A 20,725-nucleotide genomic window follows, 5' to 3' on the forward strand; every position below is an offset into this window, starting at 1 on the left:
ACTGCACTTGAGTCTGGGCGATAGAGTGAGACTCCAACTCAAAAAAAAAAAAAGAAAGAAATAGTAAAACTGCTCACAGCTGGGCAGCTACCTAGTTCTTGGTTCTGGGATCCGGACATCCAAGTTCACAGTAGGAGGACCCAGATCTTTTCTGAAATGTGCTGGTTATGCTGGACCTAGATGGCATGGAGGCTGAGACCTGGCCGAAGGGCACATTATCCATGTGTTCTGATTTAATAAGCCCTGTCTTGGGCTCCAAGTCTGCTCTCCCATCCAAGGGAAGGTTGCAGCTAGACATCTAGACTCCTTATGTAAGCAAAGCAAGGACTCTCTGCAGCACTCTCTGTCTTCAGAATGGGCCCTGAGATGCCTTCTTATAAAAGAGATGGAGATGCCTTAGCATTTTGGGGATCCTGACTTTGATGTCTGATCTTCCTGCAATGCCAGTGTAGGAAGAGGCCAGTAAAAGGAAAAGTGGTCTCTGCTTCCCCACAGGGAGGAGGCCCCAGTCCCACTTGGGGGTTGAGGACCTATGAGATGTGATGATGAAATAATGAGACTAACTTTTGAAAACCGCCTTGGAATCTACTTATCATTTGCTCCCTCAAATATTCAACTGACATTTCTTGGTGTCTGCCCCTTGAGTAGACCATGGCAATTGCTTCCTGGTTCCACCTCCTGCCAGTTCATTCTTTGTGCAGGGATCCAGGGGTGGAGAGGTTTAGGTAAGCAGAGAGGGCTAGAACTATCCTGATTCTAGTGACAGTGGTGGGTGCAGGGAAGCAGAGGAGAGTCACCAGCACATGGGGGGTGGGGGGTGGGGGGTGGGCAGTCCTTCTCATCAATGCATTGGAAATGACCTGGACAGACTCTCTTAGTTCTACTTGAGTGTCACAAACAGGTACCAACTTACTTTCCAGCCGCGTAGACTTCGGCAGTATCAAAGAGGTTAACGCCACTTTCATAGGCGATTGTCATCAACCGTTCAGCAACCTACAAGGGGACAAGAGGGTCAGTCTGAAATGCCAAATGCTTTCCAAACCTGGGAAGTGATTTCGAATCCTCTACTGGTCTTTAAGAACACTGAAATCTAACGAACCACTCCTTGCCTTTTCTCAGTTGTGGTGAAGAGAGAGAAAAAAAGAAGGCTCGACCACCATAACTAGGGTAGAAGTGTCCTTTCCCTTGGACACAGAGGGGAAATAAAAGGATTACTTCAAGGTTGAGGGTCAGTCAGCCCCATTGCACATCTCAGTGAGATGGAGAGATCTGTGTTTCTCACTCTGCTGGGAAGACCTGGTTTGACAACATTCTTTGTGGCACCTTAATCTCTCTGACAAAGAGGACCATTTGTACCATTGATGACACCATTCCTCCACTCCTTTCTCCAAGCAAGCCAAATAGGTTTTGGCAGCTGGGTGATGCCTGTGAAAGCTTATGACTCCCCCTCCCACCCCCACTGCCCACCCTCCCAAGGCTTAGACAAGCTGTGACTATTATAAAGCCACTGCGACCCACGATTAAGCAAAATCCCAGGCGCCACCACAGACTAGTCACTGAATCAACACAGAAGAGGGAGCTAGTGGGTGCTCTAACTCAGGGGACCCATGTCTCCCTTCTGCCCAGCCTGCAAACAGGTCTGAGCTCCGTGTCTTCTTCCTTTGTGCCGCTGAATGCAAGTGTGACTAGCAGAGTACATGACAGCTGTGCACGGCAGCTTGAGGGACAGCCATAGAGGGATAGCTGCGAACCGCAATGGAGAAAGGCCATTTTTTTCATTTGACCGGTGGATTTATTAGTCGTTTGAAAAAATTATGGACCTCACAAATAATTACGATTGATTTTTCCATCATGGTTTTGAGAGTCAGCTAACATTGCTTGATCAGCATTTCCAAGATAAACTGTTTTTCTGTTGCTTTGAAAACCGCCCTACCAAGAAAATTGTTAAGCTTGCAAAATGGCGTCCACGCAGCTCCTTTAGCATAATAGGAGCAGAAATGCGATTCCTCCTTTTAATTTGATGCCATTACAACATTTATACTAGCTAGAGAAAAAAAGTTAAGACAGACATAGTTTTCCCCACTGTGACTGTCCTATGTTTTAGAAATTACTACTTATTAAATTTTTTTTGAGTCAGGCTCTCATTCTGCCATCCAGGCTGGAGTGCAGTGGCATGATTACAGCTCACCATGGCCTCAACCTCCTGGGTTCAGGTGATCCTTCTGCCTCAGCCTCCCAAGTAACTGAGACAACAGGTGCATGCCACCACATCCCCCCTAATTTTTTTTGTAGAGATGAGGTCTTGCCATGTTGCCCAGGCTGGTCTCTAACTCGTGGACTCAAGCAATCCTCCCGTCTTGACCTCCCAAAGTGCTGGGATTACAGGTGTGAGGTGGCTTTGTTTTCGAATTTTTTTTTTTTTTTGAGTTGGAGTCTCACTCTGTCACCCAGACTGGAGTGGCCGCTCCTGGCCACCGCAGCCTCGACCTGCTGGGCTCCAGAGATCCTTCCGCCTCAGCCTTCCAAGTAGATGGAACTACAGGCGTGCACTAGCACGTCTGGCTAATTTTTGATTTATTGTAGAGATGAGGTCTCGCCAAGTTGCCCAGGCGGGTCTCGAACCCGTGGGCTCAGGCAATTCACTCACTTCTGCCTCCCAAAGCATGGAATTACAGGCTAAGCCACCGAGCCTGGCTGTTTTAGAAATTATAGTGCTTGTATACATTAGCCTTGTGTTATGTCAGATGGCATACTGGTAAATTATTATTGGAAAATGTGCACAATTAAAGCTTATCTAGAGAGAAATTTTAAAATAATATGGAGGCTTATTTAAATGATGGGTGAGATGCCTCCCAACCATAGAATTTGAAGACCTGAATGTGGAGTAATGAAAACAAAAATCACCAAGTAAGTCTGAAGAGCGGTTACTGGCTTTGAGTGTCCCACTGACTAGATAAATACATTTGAGCAAATCATTTGACCTCTCTGTTTTGTCAGTTTCCTCATCTGCAAAATGAGGATGATTCTGTTGAGGGATCTCCTCTCTCCCATGAAGCCCAGAGGCCTTAAGGGAAACTGACCTCATGTCCCTCCCACAGGGCTGGATGAGCAAGTGGCTCAGGAAAAGTCATGGGACACATTCCGGCCAATGAGATGTGAGGAGAGATTTGCTGAGGCCTTCTGGGAACAATTTTCCTTGTTCTTCTTACAGAGAAGCAACATTCTTTCCTGCAGTAACTGTTCTAATGAAGGCCTAGAATTCCTGCAGCTATCTTCCTGCCTGAAGAAGTTGACATACAAGGGAACACAGGGCGAAGAGACTGGACGGAAAGTGGATTGTGAGTCGCTGACTGAGGCCGTCCTGCAGCTTGCTTTACTTCTATACCTCTAGTTTAAAAGTCATAATAATTTCTCTCTTATTGATTAAGCTGATTTGAGTTGGGTTTATGATTACCTGCAATTAAATACACCTTAACTACCTTACAGATAAGAAAATATAAATAAAACTCTAAAAATTAAGTGCTGAAGATGATAATATACTTATCACTATCTTTTAAAAGCATCATTCATATGAGTAACATCTACCTTTTTTTTTTTTTTTGTGAGTGAGTCAAAGTCTCACTCTGTAGCTCAGGCTAAAGTGCAGTGGTACAGGCACAGCTCACTGCACAACTCCTGGGCTTAAGTGATCCTTCCACCTCAGCTTCCTGAGTAGCTGGAACTACAGGTGTGTATCACTACACCCATCTAATTTTTTATTTTGTTAGAGACGAGGTCTTGCTATGTTGCCCAAAATCCTGGACTCAAGAAATCCTTCAGTCTTGGACTCCCAAAGTGCTGGGATTACGGGTGTAAGCTACCACAGCTGGCCAATCTATCTTGATTTTATGATGAATCTCAATCATCTTTGAGAGGCACCTTACAGAGATACTCAGTTTGCTGTCTGAATCCTTTGGAGATTCTTCCTGCCAAGCAGTAATTCAATATATCATTGGACTCTCCCGGTGATGGGGACATCCCCACTCCCAAGGTAGTATTGTCAAAAAGGATTCTTTTTTTAATGACTGGGTGAGATGGCTCACGCTTGTAATCCCAGCACTTAGGGAAGCTGCGGAAAGAGAATCGCTTGGGCCAAGGTGTTCGAGACCAACTTGAGCAACAGAGGGAGTCCTTGTCTCTACAAAAAATAAAAAAAATTAGCTAGGTGTGGTGGCACGTGCCTATAGTCTCAGCTACTCCAAAGGTAGAAGGATTGCCTGAGACCAGGAGGTTGAGGCTATGGTAAGTTGTGATCGTGCCACTGTACTCCAGCCTGGGTGACAGGGTGACACCATGACTCAAAAAAAAACAAAAAACAAAACAGGAACCACCTTTAAGAACTACCCTTAAGGACTTGTTCTGGGCTTGGAATTTTTCCAGGAAGCACCTCCTAATCTTCACCATCATCCTGCTGAGTAGAGGGTATTTGCATTTTATTGATGGGTAACTCAGCCAACATAAATGTGAGGACATCAGGTTGGCCAGTGGCAAACTGGGACTGGATCCGACTTAGTGTATCCACTCAGATACACTGTCCTTGACTCCTCAGTGGGCCTCCTCAGGCAAGGAAGAGTCAGAGGAATTCAGAGTATTGACCTCAGGGGAGTTATTGGCACTTGATGCCTCTATTCTGGACTTTCCTTAGAGGCAATGATAAAAATATCACTTAGGAAATGCCATTATACAGGTGTAAATGATGATCTAAAGGCATTTTATGGTAAATATATGGTAAATATAAGAGCTGCCATTTATCAAGTGCTACCTGCCAATCAGAGGGCCATATAAGCATCTCACATGCATGACATAGTCACCTTTTCAGCAGACCTTCCAGATCAGCATCATCTCATTTTACAGAGGAGGAACTGAGGCTCAGAGATGGTGGGATTAACTTGCCCAAGCCAGGGTGACCAACTGTCCATCTTCCCCAGGACTGAGAGAGTTTCTGTGATGTGAGGTTTTACTGCTAAAACCGAGAAAGTTCTGTGCAAACTGAAACCAGTTGGTCACCCTCGTTGGAGCTAAAATTAAATAAACCGAACAAAACCACACCACAGCAACAATAAAATCTTTTCATAAAGTGACGAGTGTTAATTCCAAACGGTTTCATTCTCTAACTGTTCAACCTGCGCATAGAATAGATTGACAGGCTGGAGGGCTATTAATAGTCTAGATGTGAAAAATACAAGAGGCAAGAAAAAATCAACAGCAATCTTTGAGTCCATCTTAGGCATTTGCTGTGACTCAAACATTGTCCCTGGAAAATGTCAGGGTCCCAGGAAGAGTACTCCCACTGTTCAGCTTTCTCTGCATTTTCTCTCATCAGCATAACTGAGGCCAAAATTAACTTACCTCATCTGAAATTTGACCTCCAAATGTCACCCATGTTCCTGGAAAAGAATAGATATTTGCACATTATTCAAAATAATTCTCCTAAAATTTACATACTCAGAGGAAACCGCTACTAGCTCACGGCTGCCTCCATAGGTTGTACAGGTAGCTCATAAAGGTGCCCAGATGAGAAGCACAGGTGGCCGCCGTCCAGCCCGTCTTCCCACTACATATTCCACAAGGGGTCTGCATTCATTTGGAAAAATGGGTGCCTTTTTTTCACTCAAAGTCATCATATTTTCTAATGGCAGCCTTGCCCTAAAAGCTGCTGTTTCTTCTGCTATAGGACCACGAAGGTGGTGTATTCAAGCTTACTTCAGCTACACAACCTTGTCTTACTGAACCAAGAAGCCACTGGTTCTGAAAGCAAAGGTTTTGGTCTTTCCCTTCTTTGCCTCCAAAAAGGGCCCTATTTTGTACTCCTTATTGTTTCTCAAACGATGTCCTCTCATCAAACGATGTCCTCTCAGATGTCCCACCAGAGCCCACTTACAAGACCCAGGAGGTGACACTTACACATCTTCTCCGTCACAACCTGCTGATCCAGAATGGAAATCTCCATTGATTTGGGGGTGAGGGTGGAGGCAGCATCTGGAGTAAGGTTTGGGAAGGCGAGGGGAGAGAGGCACACTCAGCAGCCAAAGATTTGCAAAGACTCGTGAAGCAGGAGGGAAGCTGACATGGAGGGGGCCCTTGCCATGCCAGTCTCCAGTCACCTTAGTCACTCATTTCCTCCTGTATCCATGTCTTTTGAGCCCCAATTCCATGCCAGGTAAAGGCATTGAATTCGTGTTCAAGGGAAAGTGAGAGAACTGACCCAGTTCCTGTCTCCCAGGAGCTCATGGTTTATGATACCATCTGACAAATGCTAGGACTGAGGCAAACACAGGGCAGCAGGAAGGGAGAGCTCTACTTAGACCAGAGGGAGGTGGCACTCAAGGACTTCCTAGAAGAGGTGACAGCGTGGTTGAGTCTCATGGGCGTTAACTGAGAGAAGAAGAAAGGGACAGGCCTTCCGGAGAGAAGCAAGAGTGTGAACAAGGCAAGGAGATAGGAAATTTTAGAAAGAGTGGGGGTGAGGGGAGTGAGAGGTTGCACCATTAGGCCATGAGATGAACCTGAGCCATGGGAGCAGAGGAGGGGGAATGGGCAGGAGTGAGAGGGGCAGGGTCTGGGCACAAGGGACAATCATGGGACATGCAAAGAAATGCTGTTGGAAACATATATTTTGCAATTCATAATAACAGTCACAGCTGCCATTTATGGAACACCTTACAAGTGCCAGACAGTATGCTCAGACATTTTCATATTTTTATCTTCATCATTTTGACAAACTTACCAGGCAATCTTATTAATCCTTATTTCCAGATGACGGGTCGAAGATTAACCAACCTGATAAGTGATTCTCCAAACATGACTGGTTTCAAGAAGGGGATTTTTTTTTTTTAAATCACACACACCACCCCCTTAGAATATCTCCAAATTAATTATGACACTTGGATTTCATACTCCATGGCAGTATGTTGATGTAATTGTCACTTTTTCCTTAGTTCTCAGGGATTAACACAAAAGTAGAGGGGGAATTATTTTACTGTTACACTTTCCATCCCCAAAGGTTGCAGATGGCAGCCCACTGGCTGCACTCAGCTTGTGGACTTATTTTCTTGACTAGAGTAGTGTTGAACCACATAGTATTTTATTACATTTTGAATAAGCTCCCAACATTTAACCAAAATTAGGAGCTTTTTCTTAAAATGTTCTAATTTCCAGTTTCTCTTGACTATAGAAGACTGTTGTCCCCAAAAGATAGACCTCCCCTAAATCTGAAGGGCAGAATCTTCTGTGGAAAAACTATGCCCCCCTGCAGTTAGTTTAAGCCCCCACATCTTCCTGCTGTTTTTCCAGCACTGAAATCAAATAGCAGTTTCTATTTACTACCACACACTTACTGCCATTTTTTCTAACTGTAAAATGAAGAGGAAAATGAAGTTCTACATCTCCTAAAAAAACAGAATTGAGTATCTTAAGAAAATATAGGAGTGCACTTTTTTTTTTTTTGGTGGATGGAAGAATATCCAAACAAAACATGTTTGCACAAAAAAATTACATCTTATGGCACCATAATAAAACCAGCCATGGCTGGAATACAGAAAAGATGGGCATTGGAAAACTTAATGGACTGAAAAAATGGCACCATTTGTTTTTGAATGAGAAGCAAATAAGTAAGCTGCTGTGAAATACAGTTCTTTATTAAGTGAAAAAATTGCCTCAGCATCAAAACCTTTTTACAGACAACTCGTTTATAAAAGAGCCTCTTTTGAGTACTGCAGAAATTATATGTCCAGAGCATTAACAAGCATTTGCAAATGTTAGTCTAACCAGCAACTTTGCAACTCGGAATGTTAAAAATATGATTGAGAACTTTGAGGACAAGTTAAATTAAGGGTGGCATTTTCTCTTGCAGCAAATGAGAACACAGATATAAAGAATAGCACACTGTTGGCTATATTGATTTTGGTGTGGTGAGAATTTTGAAGAGGTCAAAGAACTTCTGGACAAGGAATCCACAAAAGGCAGAACATCAGGAAAACATGACTCTGTGTGATGAAAAATGTCTCAGACCATTTGGCTGTAGAATGGCCTGGTCAGTAACCACGTGTTACCACAGTAGGAGCTCTTAGGATGGGTAGGGCTGAGGTCAGGCCTGTCAAGTGACAGACCAGAAGCAGCACTATTTTGTAAGGACACCGTCTCCAAGTCCATGAAGTTCCTCATTCATCAGAAATTGCTTTCGGCAAAAAGCTTAAATGGGACAAGCCATGAATTCAGTAATTAATACCACAAATTGGCTATTCTTCTATGTCTGCAAATGAAATCAGGTCAGTGTTTGCTTAATGAATTTGCTGGCGTTCTTGTGCTGTGGTGCAGAAGAGACTGTTTGAACTGTTCCTGTCATCAAAGGGGATAGTCCTATCTCTGCTTGGCGACGAAGACTGGCCCAAAGTCCTGAGCCTCTTGCTGACACTACGACTCACCTACACCTTTTGAATATTTTTCTACAGGGCATTCACAAGTATTTTCACAAATGTCTCATTTGCTTCTCTCAGTTCTTACAAAGTCAAGTCTTTGGGAAGTTCATTTGTGAAGGAATAATGTGATCTATTTTCCTACATTGCAATCAGTTTCCGGAAATGAAAATGATAGTCTAAAATTTATTCTCTAAAACTGTGCCTTTGAAAACAGAATTCTAAAAATGTTTGCTGACTTCAAACTTTATGAAAATAAACTAGTATTATTTAGCTTACCCTTTGTAATTATTTATTTATTGACTCGGGGTCTTACTCTGTCACCCAGACAGGAGTACATTGGCATGATCACGGTTCACCGCAGCCTGGACTCAGGTGGTCCTTCTGCCTCAGCCTCCCACGTAGCTGAGACTACAGGTATGCACCACCAGGCCCAGCTAATTATTTTTTATATTTTGCAGAGACAAGGTCTCACTATGTTGCCTAGGCTGGTCTCAAACTACAGGGTTCAAGTGATTTTTCCACTTTTAGCCTCCCAAAGTGTTGGGATTACAAGCGTGAGCCACCGTGCTCATCCTCTTTTCATAATTAATTTTTGATAGTACAAATGAACTATTATTGGATGTTATCAAACTATAGACCAAAATGGTACTGAATACTAAACAGAACAATGTTGAAAGCCAGCATTGTACACACATTTTGGAGGAGGTCATTTGGCATATAAGAACCATTGACAATGATCCCATCCATGTTGGGGAGAGTCCGTGTCTAGGGGCACCTCTATTCCTAAATCAAACTGAGAAATCTATCTACCATCCCTGGTTTATGTATTTAAGGCTGCATTACATACATCACAGTGAAAAAAACAGGACCTGAAAAATATCATGGTACATACATAAGAAAAGATGTCAAGTTTTTGGTTCCAAGTCAAAGCAGTAATGAATTATGAAAAAACTACAGTAACAAATGTTTTTCTTTTTAAATTAAATTTTTAACATAAAAGCACATATGATGTCACATATATTTATATTGTTACAAATCTATACTATAAATGAATAATAAAAATGAAGTGTTTGTTTCCATTTCTGGGAGTTTGGCATTCTTACATTCAGCTTACTTTGTTCAGTTAGACAACCTTTCTAGCCTTTTTGATACTTGCTACTCATTTGTTTTCTAGTTATTTGTTTGTAGAGTTTATATTCCTAGAGCGTAAGCTGTCTGAGGGATAGGATTTTAAAAAATTTATCTTTTAATCCTCACAGCTCTAGAATAGAAGTGGTCTTTAGTAGATGGTCAGTAAGGTTTGGCAACATTTAAATAAATTGCCCGTTGACTCTTAGTAATCTTCAAAATATTGACTGGATGTGGTGGTTCACGTCTGTAATCCCAGCACTTTGGGAGGCTGAGATGGAGGGACTGCTTGAATCCAGGAGTTTGAGACCAGTCTGGGCAACATAGCAAGACCTCATCTCTACAAAAAAATTAGCTGGATGTGGTGGCACACGCTTGTAGAGCCAGCTACTTGGGAGGATGAGACAGGAGGATCGCCTGAGCCCAGGAGGTTGAGGATCATGCCACCCATGCCACTCCAGCCTGGTGACAAAGTAAGACCCTGACTCAAAACAAAGCGAACCAAAACAAAAACAAACAAACAAAATCTTCAAAATATTGGGACAATTTCCTACCAAGCACACACATTTATTATGACTTAGAGAAAAATGAATAATGCCCATCAATAATCTTCAGTTCTTCCAGTCTCTAGATGACTGAAATGTTCCTCCCAGGATACCTGCCCAGCCATGCCCCCTCCTGGAAAAGCGCCAGGGAAAAGTCCTCCTCCTCGCCTGCAAGGTCTCCAGCCAGGAGGGGTGGGTGGCCCAGTGTAGGGAATGTCCTTACAAATAGGACACATTATCTCCTGGTGAAGAGGGATAGAGGGACAGCCTTCTAGACAGAAGAACTCTGTTCCTATGATTTCATTCTCCACTCTGCCCCACCCCAGAAGAGCTAAGGAGGTTTATTAGTTAATAGGATTCTCTAAAACCCTCTGTGACAATTTTCTTAACCATTTTTTCTACCTCTAATGGGAACATGCTTTCCTGAGACCTAGAATGGCAGGTGACTATTTCACTGTGAAATCTCAAATCAGTGGGATGTTATTTAGAAGATAATTTTATTAAACTGACCCTTGCTATTTCTAACCCCCTTTAAAAGCAGAGTGGGGTATAAGGAAACTGTTGAAATGTTACTGTGTCTCTAAGGAAACTCTTTTACACACCAAGGAATATATACTTTGAAAACCTCTGGTAAGTCCCTTAGAGAACAGCTACCCCTGACATAGAAAAATGATTGATGAAATATAAATAGAAGAAACCTGCCTACCTACACACACACACACACACACACACCCCTCCTGGTTACAGTTATCTTTTGGTGGTTAACAGGGTAATTATTTCTTGCTTATTCATTCAAGAAACATGCTTATTATTTAAATGAGCTCTTTGCTTTGAGTATGAAGAAGTATTTAGACACTTAGTTGTAATAATGTTCACATCTTATATAACCGTGGTGCAATTATCAAAATCAGGAAACTAACATAGCAGAGAGAGGTCTCTTGTGAATTTTATTGTCCTTTGTATTCTGTTCCTAGATCTTAGGCAGAATCCAACATTGCATTTAGTTGTATTTCTTCTTAATCTTCTTCAATCTGTGACAGTCCCCCATTCTTTCCTGACACTTTTAAGAGTACTGATCAAGTACTTTACAGAATTTTTCTCAATTTGGGTTTGAGTCATTCTAAGGTTATAGATTTGGTGATTTGCTTTTCCAGGTTGGCCTGCATGTGGTTTAAATATATGATCATAGCTATGTAAAGGGGATATAAAAATGCAATTGCAATATTTATTATGTCACAGGTAACATTTTTTACTCTCTCACTCAGTGAATATGTATTGAGTCTGTCATACACCAGGTATTGTACTTAAGTTATGAAGATAGAACAATGAACAAAACTAGTAATTATTTCTCCCTTCATGAAGCAAATGTATGGGGGAAAATAATAAGAAAAATAATTCAAATATATAGTGCTTATAAATGCTAATTTATAAAGAAATGTTGATTTATAGAATACACAGTGTTGTTGATTGAGGAGTGTTAAAGAAAATCAACTTCATAAAGCAGGGATAGATTCTATGAAATGTAAAGGTGTAGGTGCTGAAATGTTGATAGGGTGACCAGATGAAATTCACTAGGGATGTGGCTTTTGAGAAAAGACCTAGAGAAAGTGAAGGAGCTCACCATGCAGCCACCTGGAGGAAAGTGTTCCCATTGGGGGAAGCATTGAGGTGCGGGCTTGTGGGCTTGCTTGACATGCTCAGGGACGGTGAGGGAGCTGGTATGGTCCAAGGTCCAAGGTGAGGCCCAAGGTCATGGGGCCAGATCATATCGTGTCAGTCACTGGAAGGACCTTGGAGAGTTCCATGAAGAGTTTTGAACACAGAAGTGACACAACCTGACCCACTCTGGAAAGGAACACTCTGCTCTGGTGCTACGGACAGACCAGAGGATGAGACTGAGACAGAACACCCATTATGAGGCCGCTGTGAGAATCCAGGTGAGACATGACAGTGGTATCATCCAAGGTGGGGGTACTGAGGATGGTGAGGAGTGGCTGAGTTTTGGGTAGATTTTAAAGGAGGGGGCAAGAGGATTTGCAGGTTAAAAGGATGTAGGGCATGAGAAAAGGTAAAACTTCAAGGAGAAGACCAAGGTCAGAGCACAGAGAGAATGGAAGTGCAACACATTTCAATGTGGATGTAACAGGGTAAGTTTTGTAAACAGAGCACATATTAACTGCAGGTTCATGTTGTCAAGGCTGGCCAAACATAGTCACAACTGAGAGGAATTTCAACTAGGGGTGTTTTGAGGTATTAATCTGTGTTATCTCTGAAGAATTTAAGATGAGAGATTCAAAGCCTGGATCTCACTGAAATTAGACAACACACTAGGCAAAATTATCATGGTCAATGTCTCATTTGTATAGAGTTACCCAAGGAAAGCATGGAGCTGGAGGTGGTTGTGTCCCCCTAAATTGCATTCTCAACAAGAAACAAAGTATAAACCCAGAACCAGAGTTGATGAGGAGGAGGGAGCACTGAGTTGTTGCCACTGCCTGAGATCCTGGAGCTCAGGACATTCATTACTCTGGAGAGCACTTTCTCCTTTGAGTTATGAGCCTCCCACTGATAACATAACCCATTGTCATCCTGTTATGTCCAAATCCTACTTGTTTTTCAGGACCCAGAACTTCAGCTTTTATGTCCAGTGCTGCTGAACCATGGCTGCTTTGCACTTCCTCCAATGAGTCAAAGTACATCTTGCCATGTCATTCGATTTTTTTTAGGTCCTGTTCCATTAACTCTGTGACCCTGAGAAATTTCCAGCCTCTTGATTTCTTATTTTCTTATGCACAAAATTAGGAACATTAAGCTTCCTTCAACTCTATAATTTCATGATTCTGTGGTTGTTCTTTGAAAGGAGAGGAAGTCATGACATTCATTCACCTCCTACCACTTTGAATTAACTATTAGCAGCAAACTGACCACATAGTAACTACATCGTTTATTTTGGCCTGTGATTTTCTCATCCGACTGCAACTATCCTGAAAACAGGGACTCAGTTTAATTTAAATTTTAAACTTTAGCCATTGAAGTGGAGCCTGGTACATGGTAGGTGCTTAATAATTGTTTGGTCAGTTGGCAAGTAGACATTTAAAAAACACAGGTTCTGAATTTTAAAAATTTTAAATTTTAATTAAACACACACACACACACACACACACACACACACACACATTTCCGCCCTTAATAAGAAAGTGCCTCTAACCCAAGAGCATTTGCGGAATGTTAGTTGTTTCCCTCACTATCTTGGACAAGAGGTTTTTAACCAGGCTGCACATTTGAGTATCCTGGGGAGATTTAAATAGTACTGCTGACCTGGTCCCTCACCAGACCAAGTAAATCAGAATCTCTGAGAATGGAACCCGGGCACCAGTATTTTAAGATCTTCAGATAATCCTACATTACAGCCTGAGAACCACAGTTCTAGAATATTCTCCTACTGGTACCATCTCAATCCTTTTCCTTACACCCTGACTTGCCTTTCTTATTCTTTTTTTTTGAGTTGGAGTCTCACTCTGTCGCCCAGACTGGAGTGCAGTGGCCGCTCCCGGCCACCGCAGCCTCGACCTGCCGGGCTCCGGCGATCCTTCCGCCTCAGCCTTCCGAGTAGCCGGAATTATAGGCACGCATTACCACGCCTAGCTGATTTTTTGATTTATTGTAGAGATGAGGTCTCGCTGCCCAGGCGGGTCTCGAACCCGCGGGCTCAGGCAATCCACTCGCCTCAGCCTCCCGAGGGTGCGGTATTACAGGCTGAGCCACCGAGCCCGGCTGTCTTTCTTATTCTTTTACCCAAGAGGTGCTATTCCCATTTTCCAGAAGTTAAGTGGCTTGCCCAAAGTTGAAATAACTAATAAGAGGTGGAGTTGAAGCCGGGATTTAAATCCAGCGGACAGGCTCTCCCTGCCTACCCCTCCCCCGAACGCCCTCCCAGCCCCACTTCACAGGATGGAGAGGAGGGGGCGCTGTTCTTCCAGTAAGAGAGCTACATTGCATTGCCACCTTCAGCTTCTTCGTGTCGCGCAGAATCGGAACAAAGCACACAGAACCAGATTTCTAGAAACTTGGCTAAGGGGAAAGTCCCCCTTGCTGGGGCGGGGATGTAAAGACTGGGGACACAGGTTAAGAATTGGCGTCTTGTCCTTGGCGCCCTCTACCGGGCATGGAAGGAGGTTCCCTCCTGCGGGGAAGGCCTAGGGGGCGGGGCTAAGCCCAAAGGCGGAGAAGTCAGGCCGGCCTGGAGACTTCATCAACCACCAGCAGGCGAGTATGGTGCTGGTGATAATAACTAGCTCACAGGATTTTAGGAAGATGCAGTGAAATTTCCTAAGTGCTTAGCAGCTCTGCCATAGCACAATCAATGGGGCTTACTCTTCAGGGTGCATCAGAATCCCTTGGAAGCCCCACTCTCAGATTCTGATTCTGCAGATCCGAGGTGCAGCTGGGACACCTATACCCAACAAGCATTCCACGCCATTTGGAGGCAAAACAGTGCTCTGAGCAGCCCTCCGTGGCCACTACAGAGCCCTTGGATGTAGACCTCTATCTGAGCGCCTGGACACGTTCTTTTTCGAATGACGCAGACAAAGCGTTCTTCCTTGTTCTGTCTTGCATCTGTCAGTGTTTTCCACAGAGCCTGGCCCTTATTTTTGGATCCAAGCTGCAGCCTGGTCTTTCATTTTTGGCTTCTAGCGTGTTGCTAATGAGCATCTGGCCAGAGTTAACAAATGTGATAACAACTTAGCCTTTTCTTTTTTACTTCCCTTGCAAGACCCAGTAGTACCGCCCAGACTCTCAGGGGGTGGGGTGGGGTGGGGTTGGGGTGCTTTTACACCTGCACTTTACAAAGGCGCTTGAAATAGCAATAAAACCAGTCAAGGAAGTGGTAAAAGCCATGTGGAATACAAGTGGGTTCTCAAGCAGGTGAGGTGCAAGTAGTATTCTTACAGGTGGAGAATAACGTACGCATGTACATAAATGCAGGTGTGGGATTTTTTTCTTTTTTAAGAACTAAATATTACTTAGAGCCCTTTCCACCACTTAAAATTTCCATTTAAGGACTTAATAAGATAGAAAATGACAGCCAAATGAGAAAAACATTCTCGGCCTCCACCACATAGACACACTGTGCTTTTCTAGATCCTTCCGGGCCTGGGTGCTTTACATACAGTATATCAATCTAAGTCTTATGGCAACTCTGCAGGATCTGAATAATTCTGTCTATTTTCCTCATCTGAGGACATGGGAAGGAAGTGGCTTGTCACAGGGACTTCTTAGTGGGCTCTCCACCGCCCGCTGCTGGTTTCTTCCTCACTTTCCTCTCAATTCCCCATGCTCTGTACCAGCCACATGGCAGGGGCCCAGTGTTTGCTCTGAATGCTTCTTGCAACATCGTTCTTTATGGTCTGCCCTAAATCTCTCTCCCTTTCTTAGGATCAGCTTTGCACCCATCTCTGTCCCTAAACTGTGTGTGGATGAAGAACACCATACACTTGCCTCTGCTTCTCTGGGTTACCTCCCTGCTCCCGGATCTCCTCAACTCCTCCTGAGATGAGGATTTAGTTTAGGATTTTGTCATCCCATAAGCAGCGCCTCCAACTTCATGCTCGGAGCCACCCTGACAGCCTTCCCGTCCTTAACAATTCTGGAGTCAGGGCAGAACTGGGCAGCAGGGAGATGTGCTCGCTGTTGAAAGGTTCCTGCGCCAGGCTGTCCGAGTGCAGGGGCAGTGGTGGCAGAGGCAGAGGGAGTCTTCCATTAGGAAAGGTTGGGATGGAGTAGGCTGGGCGTCCCAGAAACACTCATGGGGTGATGGAGCCTGGCCTTCTAATGCTGTGTGTACAGGTTTTGAGGGTTAAACCTGTAGGATTGACTAAGGTTCTTCAGGATCCTTACAGAGAGTGAACAAATAGGGCTGGCGTGGTGGTGGCTCACGCCTGTAATCCCAGCACGTTGGGAGGCTAAGGCGAGAGGATGGCTTGAGACCAGGAGTTCAAGAATGAACATATATACATATATGTATATGTATGTGTACATACAGAAATATATGTAATATATATGTGTGTGTGTGGGCATGTGTGTATGTATGTGTGTGTGTATATATTATAAATAAATATATATATATATATATACTTTTTTTTTTTAGTGATGGGGTCTCATTATGTCACCCAGGCTGGTCTTGAACTGCTGGGATTACCAATGCGGCTGGCCAATATTTGAAATTTTATTTCTTTCTTAGATTTAAAGAGTTATGTATTTTTGTGCCAAGGAATGCTGCTTTCAGATTCGCCTGGAGCTGTTTTCTGGTTCCCCATTAATCTGCTCAGGGCATTATACAGTCAAGGAATGGCACTGGAAATGGGACGCATGGCAGGCCGTGGAGTTTAGAAGAGGAGGTCTGTGTTATTAGCAGATCGCAAGGCTGACATTTCTCTCCAGGGTCTGTGTGAGCAACACAGGAATGACGTTTCAATATATGATCTCATCCCCCAGAAACGGTGACCCACTCTCGATATTTGGGTGTTAGAGCGGATGATCTGTAGTAATTCACCTTGAGACTGTGAGAGAAATTTAAAATAAAATAAAGCCAAAAGTCCTTAGATACATTTTTCTTCTTACATATTTTAGAGTATTTTTTCTGCCCATAGTGTTGAAATAAACATTATTACTTTTATGTCAGAAGCAAAAATTATTTTTAAATAAATCTTTGTTATTTGGAAATTCATTCATGAACAAGAATTTCTATAAGTCACTGCTCTTCCTAATTTCTGAACATGAAAAAGAGGCAGTGTTTATATTTTCTTAATATTTCATCCCAAGTATCTTGGTCAAAATTCCTCATATTTTCTTCTTCTGATATTTATGTTGAAAGTTATTTCTTACAGTAAAGTTTCTGGCCTTTAAAAACCACAGGTATCATTAATGAGCCTAACTCTTTTTGTTCTTTGAGTAACTCCTTTAATAAATGTACAGATCAATTAATATAGGTAAAATAACACAGCATTAGAATAAACTTAGATACATACTATGGGGCATTAGGACTAAATGACAATTTGATTTTTAGAACAAATATTTTCAATATCTTCTTTGAAAATGGTATCTATTATTAAGATTAAAATCTTCGTCCTGTGAACTCTTAGCACAGCGCCTGGAATATAGTATGTGCTCAAAGGTATATTTTTATTTCTTTCTGGATTTATCTTTTGCTTTTCCACAGCGAGGTACTATGAATAAGAACTCTCTGGAAAAACATTACTGTCAAGAAGTTTGAAAGTCAATGTGACCTCCTTTATACTTTCTTTTGTCTATGAAAAGTTAATGTCAAATCTTTATCTTTGTGCAGGGATATATTTTTTTTGATGGTTCAGTGGGTTGTTCTCCTCCAAACAGTAATAATTTTGAATGACCCTGGTGTATCTGTACGTAGAAAACACAGTGTGTGCTTACAGGGCTGTCAGAATCTGCTAGGAAATAAATTTTAATGTCATGGCAAGGCAAAGAAACTTTCTTAGTAGAAACAAGATAAGGATGATACATTATTAAAAAAAAGAATGGAAAATATTTTGCAACAGTACTTTCACATTCTTCCTCTTGGGTTATGAACTTCATGATGTTTAGCGTATTAAATATCATCAATGAAAACTCGAAGTAGAAATATAAAATCATGGGTGTACTTTTTAACTAGGAAGTTTTTAAAATGTAGAAAAATTAAAACTGAGGGAATGTATAAGGGATAATTTACCAAAAAAACTATAGATTAAAAAAAAAAAAAGTCCCCAACCATATTATACTCAAATTAACCCAGTTCCATGCTTTCCCGTAGATTTATGGATTTACATTTAAGGATTAGCTTATTTCATCTGTGCCTGATGGATACCAACTGTTAATGATTTCAGTTAAAAAAAAAAATCTATAAAGCCCTCTTCCCAAGAGAAGATTCATAGCTATCAAGTAGATGGGGGTATTTCTCTTTTTATGCACTGATCCTTTGTCTATTTATTTTCCCCTCTATCTCTCTCTGTCTCTGCTTTTCTCTCTCCCCCTCCCTTCTTTCTTTCATTCGTTTTTGACTTAGGGGGTCTCACTCTGCTGCCCAGGCTGGAGTGCAGTGGCACAATCTCGGTTTACCACAGCCATGGCCTCCTATGCTCAGGTGATCCTTCCACCTCAGCCGCCTGAGTGACTGGAACTATAAGCGTGTGCCACTTGGTTAATTTTTACACATTTTTTATAGAGACTGGGTCTTGCTATGTTGCCCAGGCTGGTCTTGAAATCCTGGGCTCAGGTGATCCTGCCACCTCAGCATCCCAAAGTGCTTGTATTTCAGGCATGAGCCACCATGCCAGGCCTTCTTTGTTTCTTTCTAACGAAGGGACAGGGGAATTCTTTTTTCAGTAGTTGTACATAGAAATGTAACATGTCAAAGAGAATGAAACAATTCTAAAACACAAATCCACGTTGGCACATCTTTAATTTTAGGAGATTCCAATTAATCCAAACCCTACATAGAGTCATTCTCCATCGAAATGGTATACTATACACAAAAAAATACTTCTGGTCCAGGAGAAGCACAGAACAGCTCCTGACAGCCTGGTCTGGAGACGAGCTTCTGTTGTTACAATACTGGTGTTCCCAGCCAGGCCTTGACATAGAGGTGATGGCATTATATCCACATTGTCCCAACTGTACAGGGATGGAGTGACATTTCCTAACAAACTGTATGGGAAGTTATCCAGAAATTTAGGCAAACAGTGACATCAAAGAATAGAAATGTCATTTTTTTCTTTAATCACAACAGTATTTTGGATTGTTCTCAAACACAGAAAGCAGACCTTCTTGGGACATTTTCCAGACTACCAACATTTCAGAATGAATTCTGTCTCCCCAGGGACCACATGAAGCCTGGCATATAGGAGTTGCTTATAAAGTGTCTTATGGGTGAATGAATTCAAGAACAGCAGAGTAGAAATGATCAACAGAAAAGTAACACTCAATGAATTCATTTATTGCCTGCAGGTTCTTTTTTTCTTAATTAATTTATTGATTGAAAATTTGTTAATCTGAATGGATGCAGCCATGGCCTTTGTATGAGTTAGTGGTCTGGGTATTCACCAGCCACCTCGCCTGCATACACGATGGGAGAACCTTTCAGAGAGTGGCTGGGAGGTCACCATGGATCCAGGGAGTCATCTTGATAGCATGACACTTGCATTTACCATCTTAAAACAGAGATGTCATCAGTTTGTCCTCCTACTAGCACCAAGGGCCTTGGCTGTGGAGAAACAAGGGAGATATTCCCAGTTGGAACCCTGGGGAGTAAAGATACCTGTCTGGTGGCGCTCCATCTTTGATCATGTTCTGACTGGTTAAGAACCTCAGGACCACTCACTACCAGAAAGCAGAACTTTCTGTTAACTAGGAAAGAGTATACAATAGCAATAAAGACCATGATGAAAACCAAAGTTGACAATGGAATGTGTCAATCCTAATAGCATACCCATTCTAACAAAGCTCAGGAGAAGTTATTAGATACTGTGGCTTCTTCTGAAATGACACGTGGAGAGTAATGAATAGACTAAAATGTTCAAAAATCCTGCAAAATTCTGGATTTTCATTGGGGACCAAAGCTAAATGAATAAAACAAACACCCCATCTGCCACTTGCTTTGTGCATTGGTCACCAAGAGCGCCATCTGCCCTGCTCTCTGGCTGTGACTCCTGCTTGCTGCGAGGTACCCTTAGGCGCTCGAAGCCTTCAGGATGGAGCGCAGGTGTGAAGCCAGACCTCAATCAGCTGCACAGCAAGCCTAAGTCAGGAGCACCTCATCCAGGCCAGTGGACCGCCACTGCTGCCCAACGAGTAGGACCACCTGGGAAGCTGATGCATTGCCCACCCGAGAGATTACGGCTTAGTTGGTCTGAAAAAAAAGACCCAGGCACAGGCATGTTTCAAAAACTCCCCATGTGACTGTGATGGCAGCCAGGGCTGACAGCTGGTGTAAGCAAGGAGTTGGGACATTACAGGAATGGACTCAGTCCTTCTAAAAGGTCCCAGTATAGTGGGATGCCTCAGAATGATAGGAAGACAGTAAGTATTGGGCCCAGAGGATGAAGAACGTTTTGGAGGGATGAAGATGACCTTGACCCCCAAATGGAGATTATAACACCTTGCAGGGTCTTTAGCCCCGAGCAAATACAGAATTACTACTTTCAAGATACTCATTGGTGCTTTGCCCTTCATTTTATTAGTGCTATTAACCTCTGCAAAAATCCCAGTGGCAGAAAATGACTGTAGCAAAAAGTAGCTTAGTGGGAATTTTTAAATGTGGAATAAAAAAGAACATGAACAGTCTCGTTTTCTGGGACAACATTACAAAGTCTACCAATCCTGCTAGAATAGGGTGCCAGGGAGATGCATCCGTCTGAGGGGGTCAGGGAAGAATTTCTCCCACTGGTGGAAAGATTGCTTCATCATGGAGACCTAAAAGCTTAACTAAAGGCTACTCGCAGATGGGCTACTAGATGGTTGTATTGTTCCTATATATTTTACTAACTCTAGAGGACTCTTGATTGTTCACTAACACATTCTTATGCC

At 42.7% G+C, this 20,725-nt stretch overlaps 1 protein-coding gene across 6 annotated transcripts in view; it reads right to left on the reverse strand.

Moving 5' to 3' along the window:
- Window positions 1-20,725, reverse strand: part of KCNAB1 (potassium voltage-gated channel subfamily A member regulatory beta subunit 1) — a 436,423-nt gene that overhangs the window by 87,224 nt on the left and 328,474 nt on the right. For all 6 annotated transcript variants that reach the window (XM_021719354.1, XM_021719351.1, XM_021719353.1 and 3 more), the window contains 2 exons: window positions 5,389-5,426; window positions 914-993 (listed from right to left, as the gene is read on the reverse strand). In XM_021719354.1, the coding sequence (XP_021575029.1) occupies window positions 914-993; window positions 5,389-5,426 (118 nt within the window). The remainder of the gene's footprint in view (window positions 1-913; window positions 994-5,388; window positions 5,427-20,725) is intronic.

Source organism: Carlito syrichta, unplaced genomic scaffold (assembly GCF_000164805.1).
Source record: "Carlito syrichta isolate Samal-C Ts95f unplaced genomic scaffold, Tarsius_syrichta-2.0.1 Scaffold314595, whole genome shotgun sequence".
Classification (NCBI taxonomy): domain Eukaryota; kingdom Metazoa; phylum Chordata; class Mammalia; order Primates; family Tarsiidae; genus Carlito; species Carlito syrichta.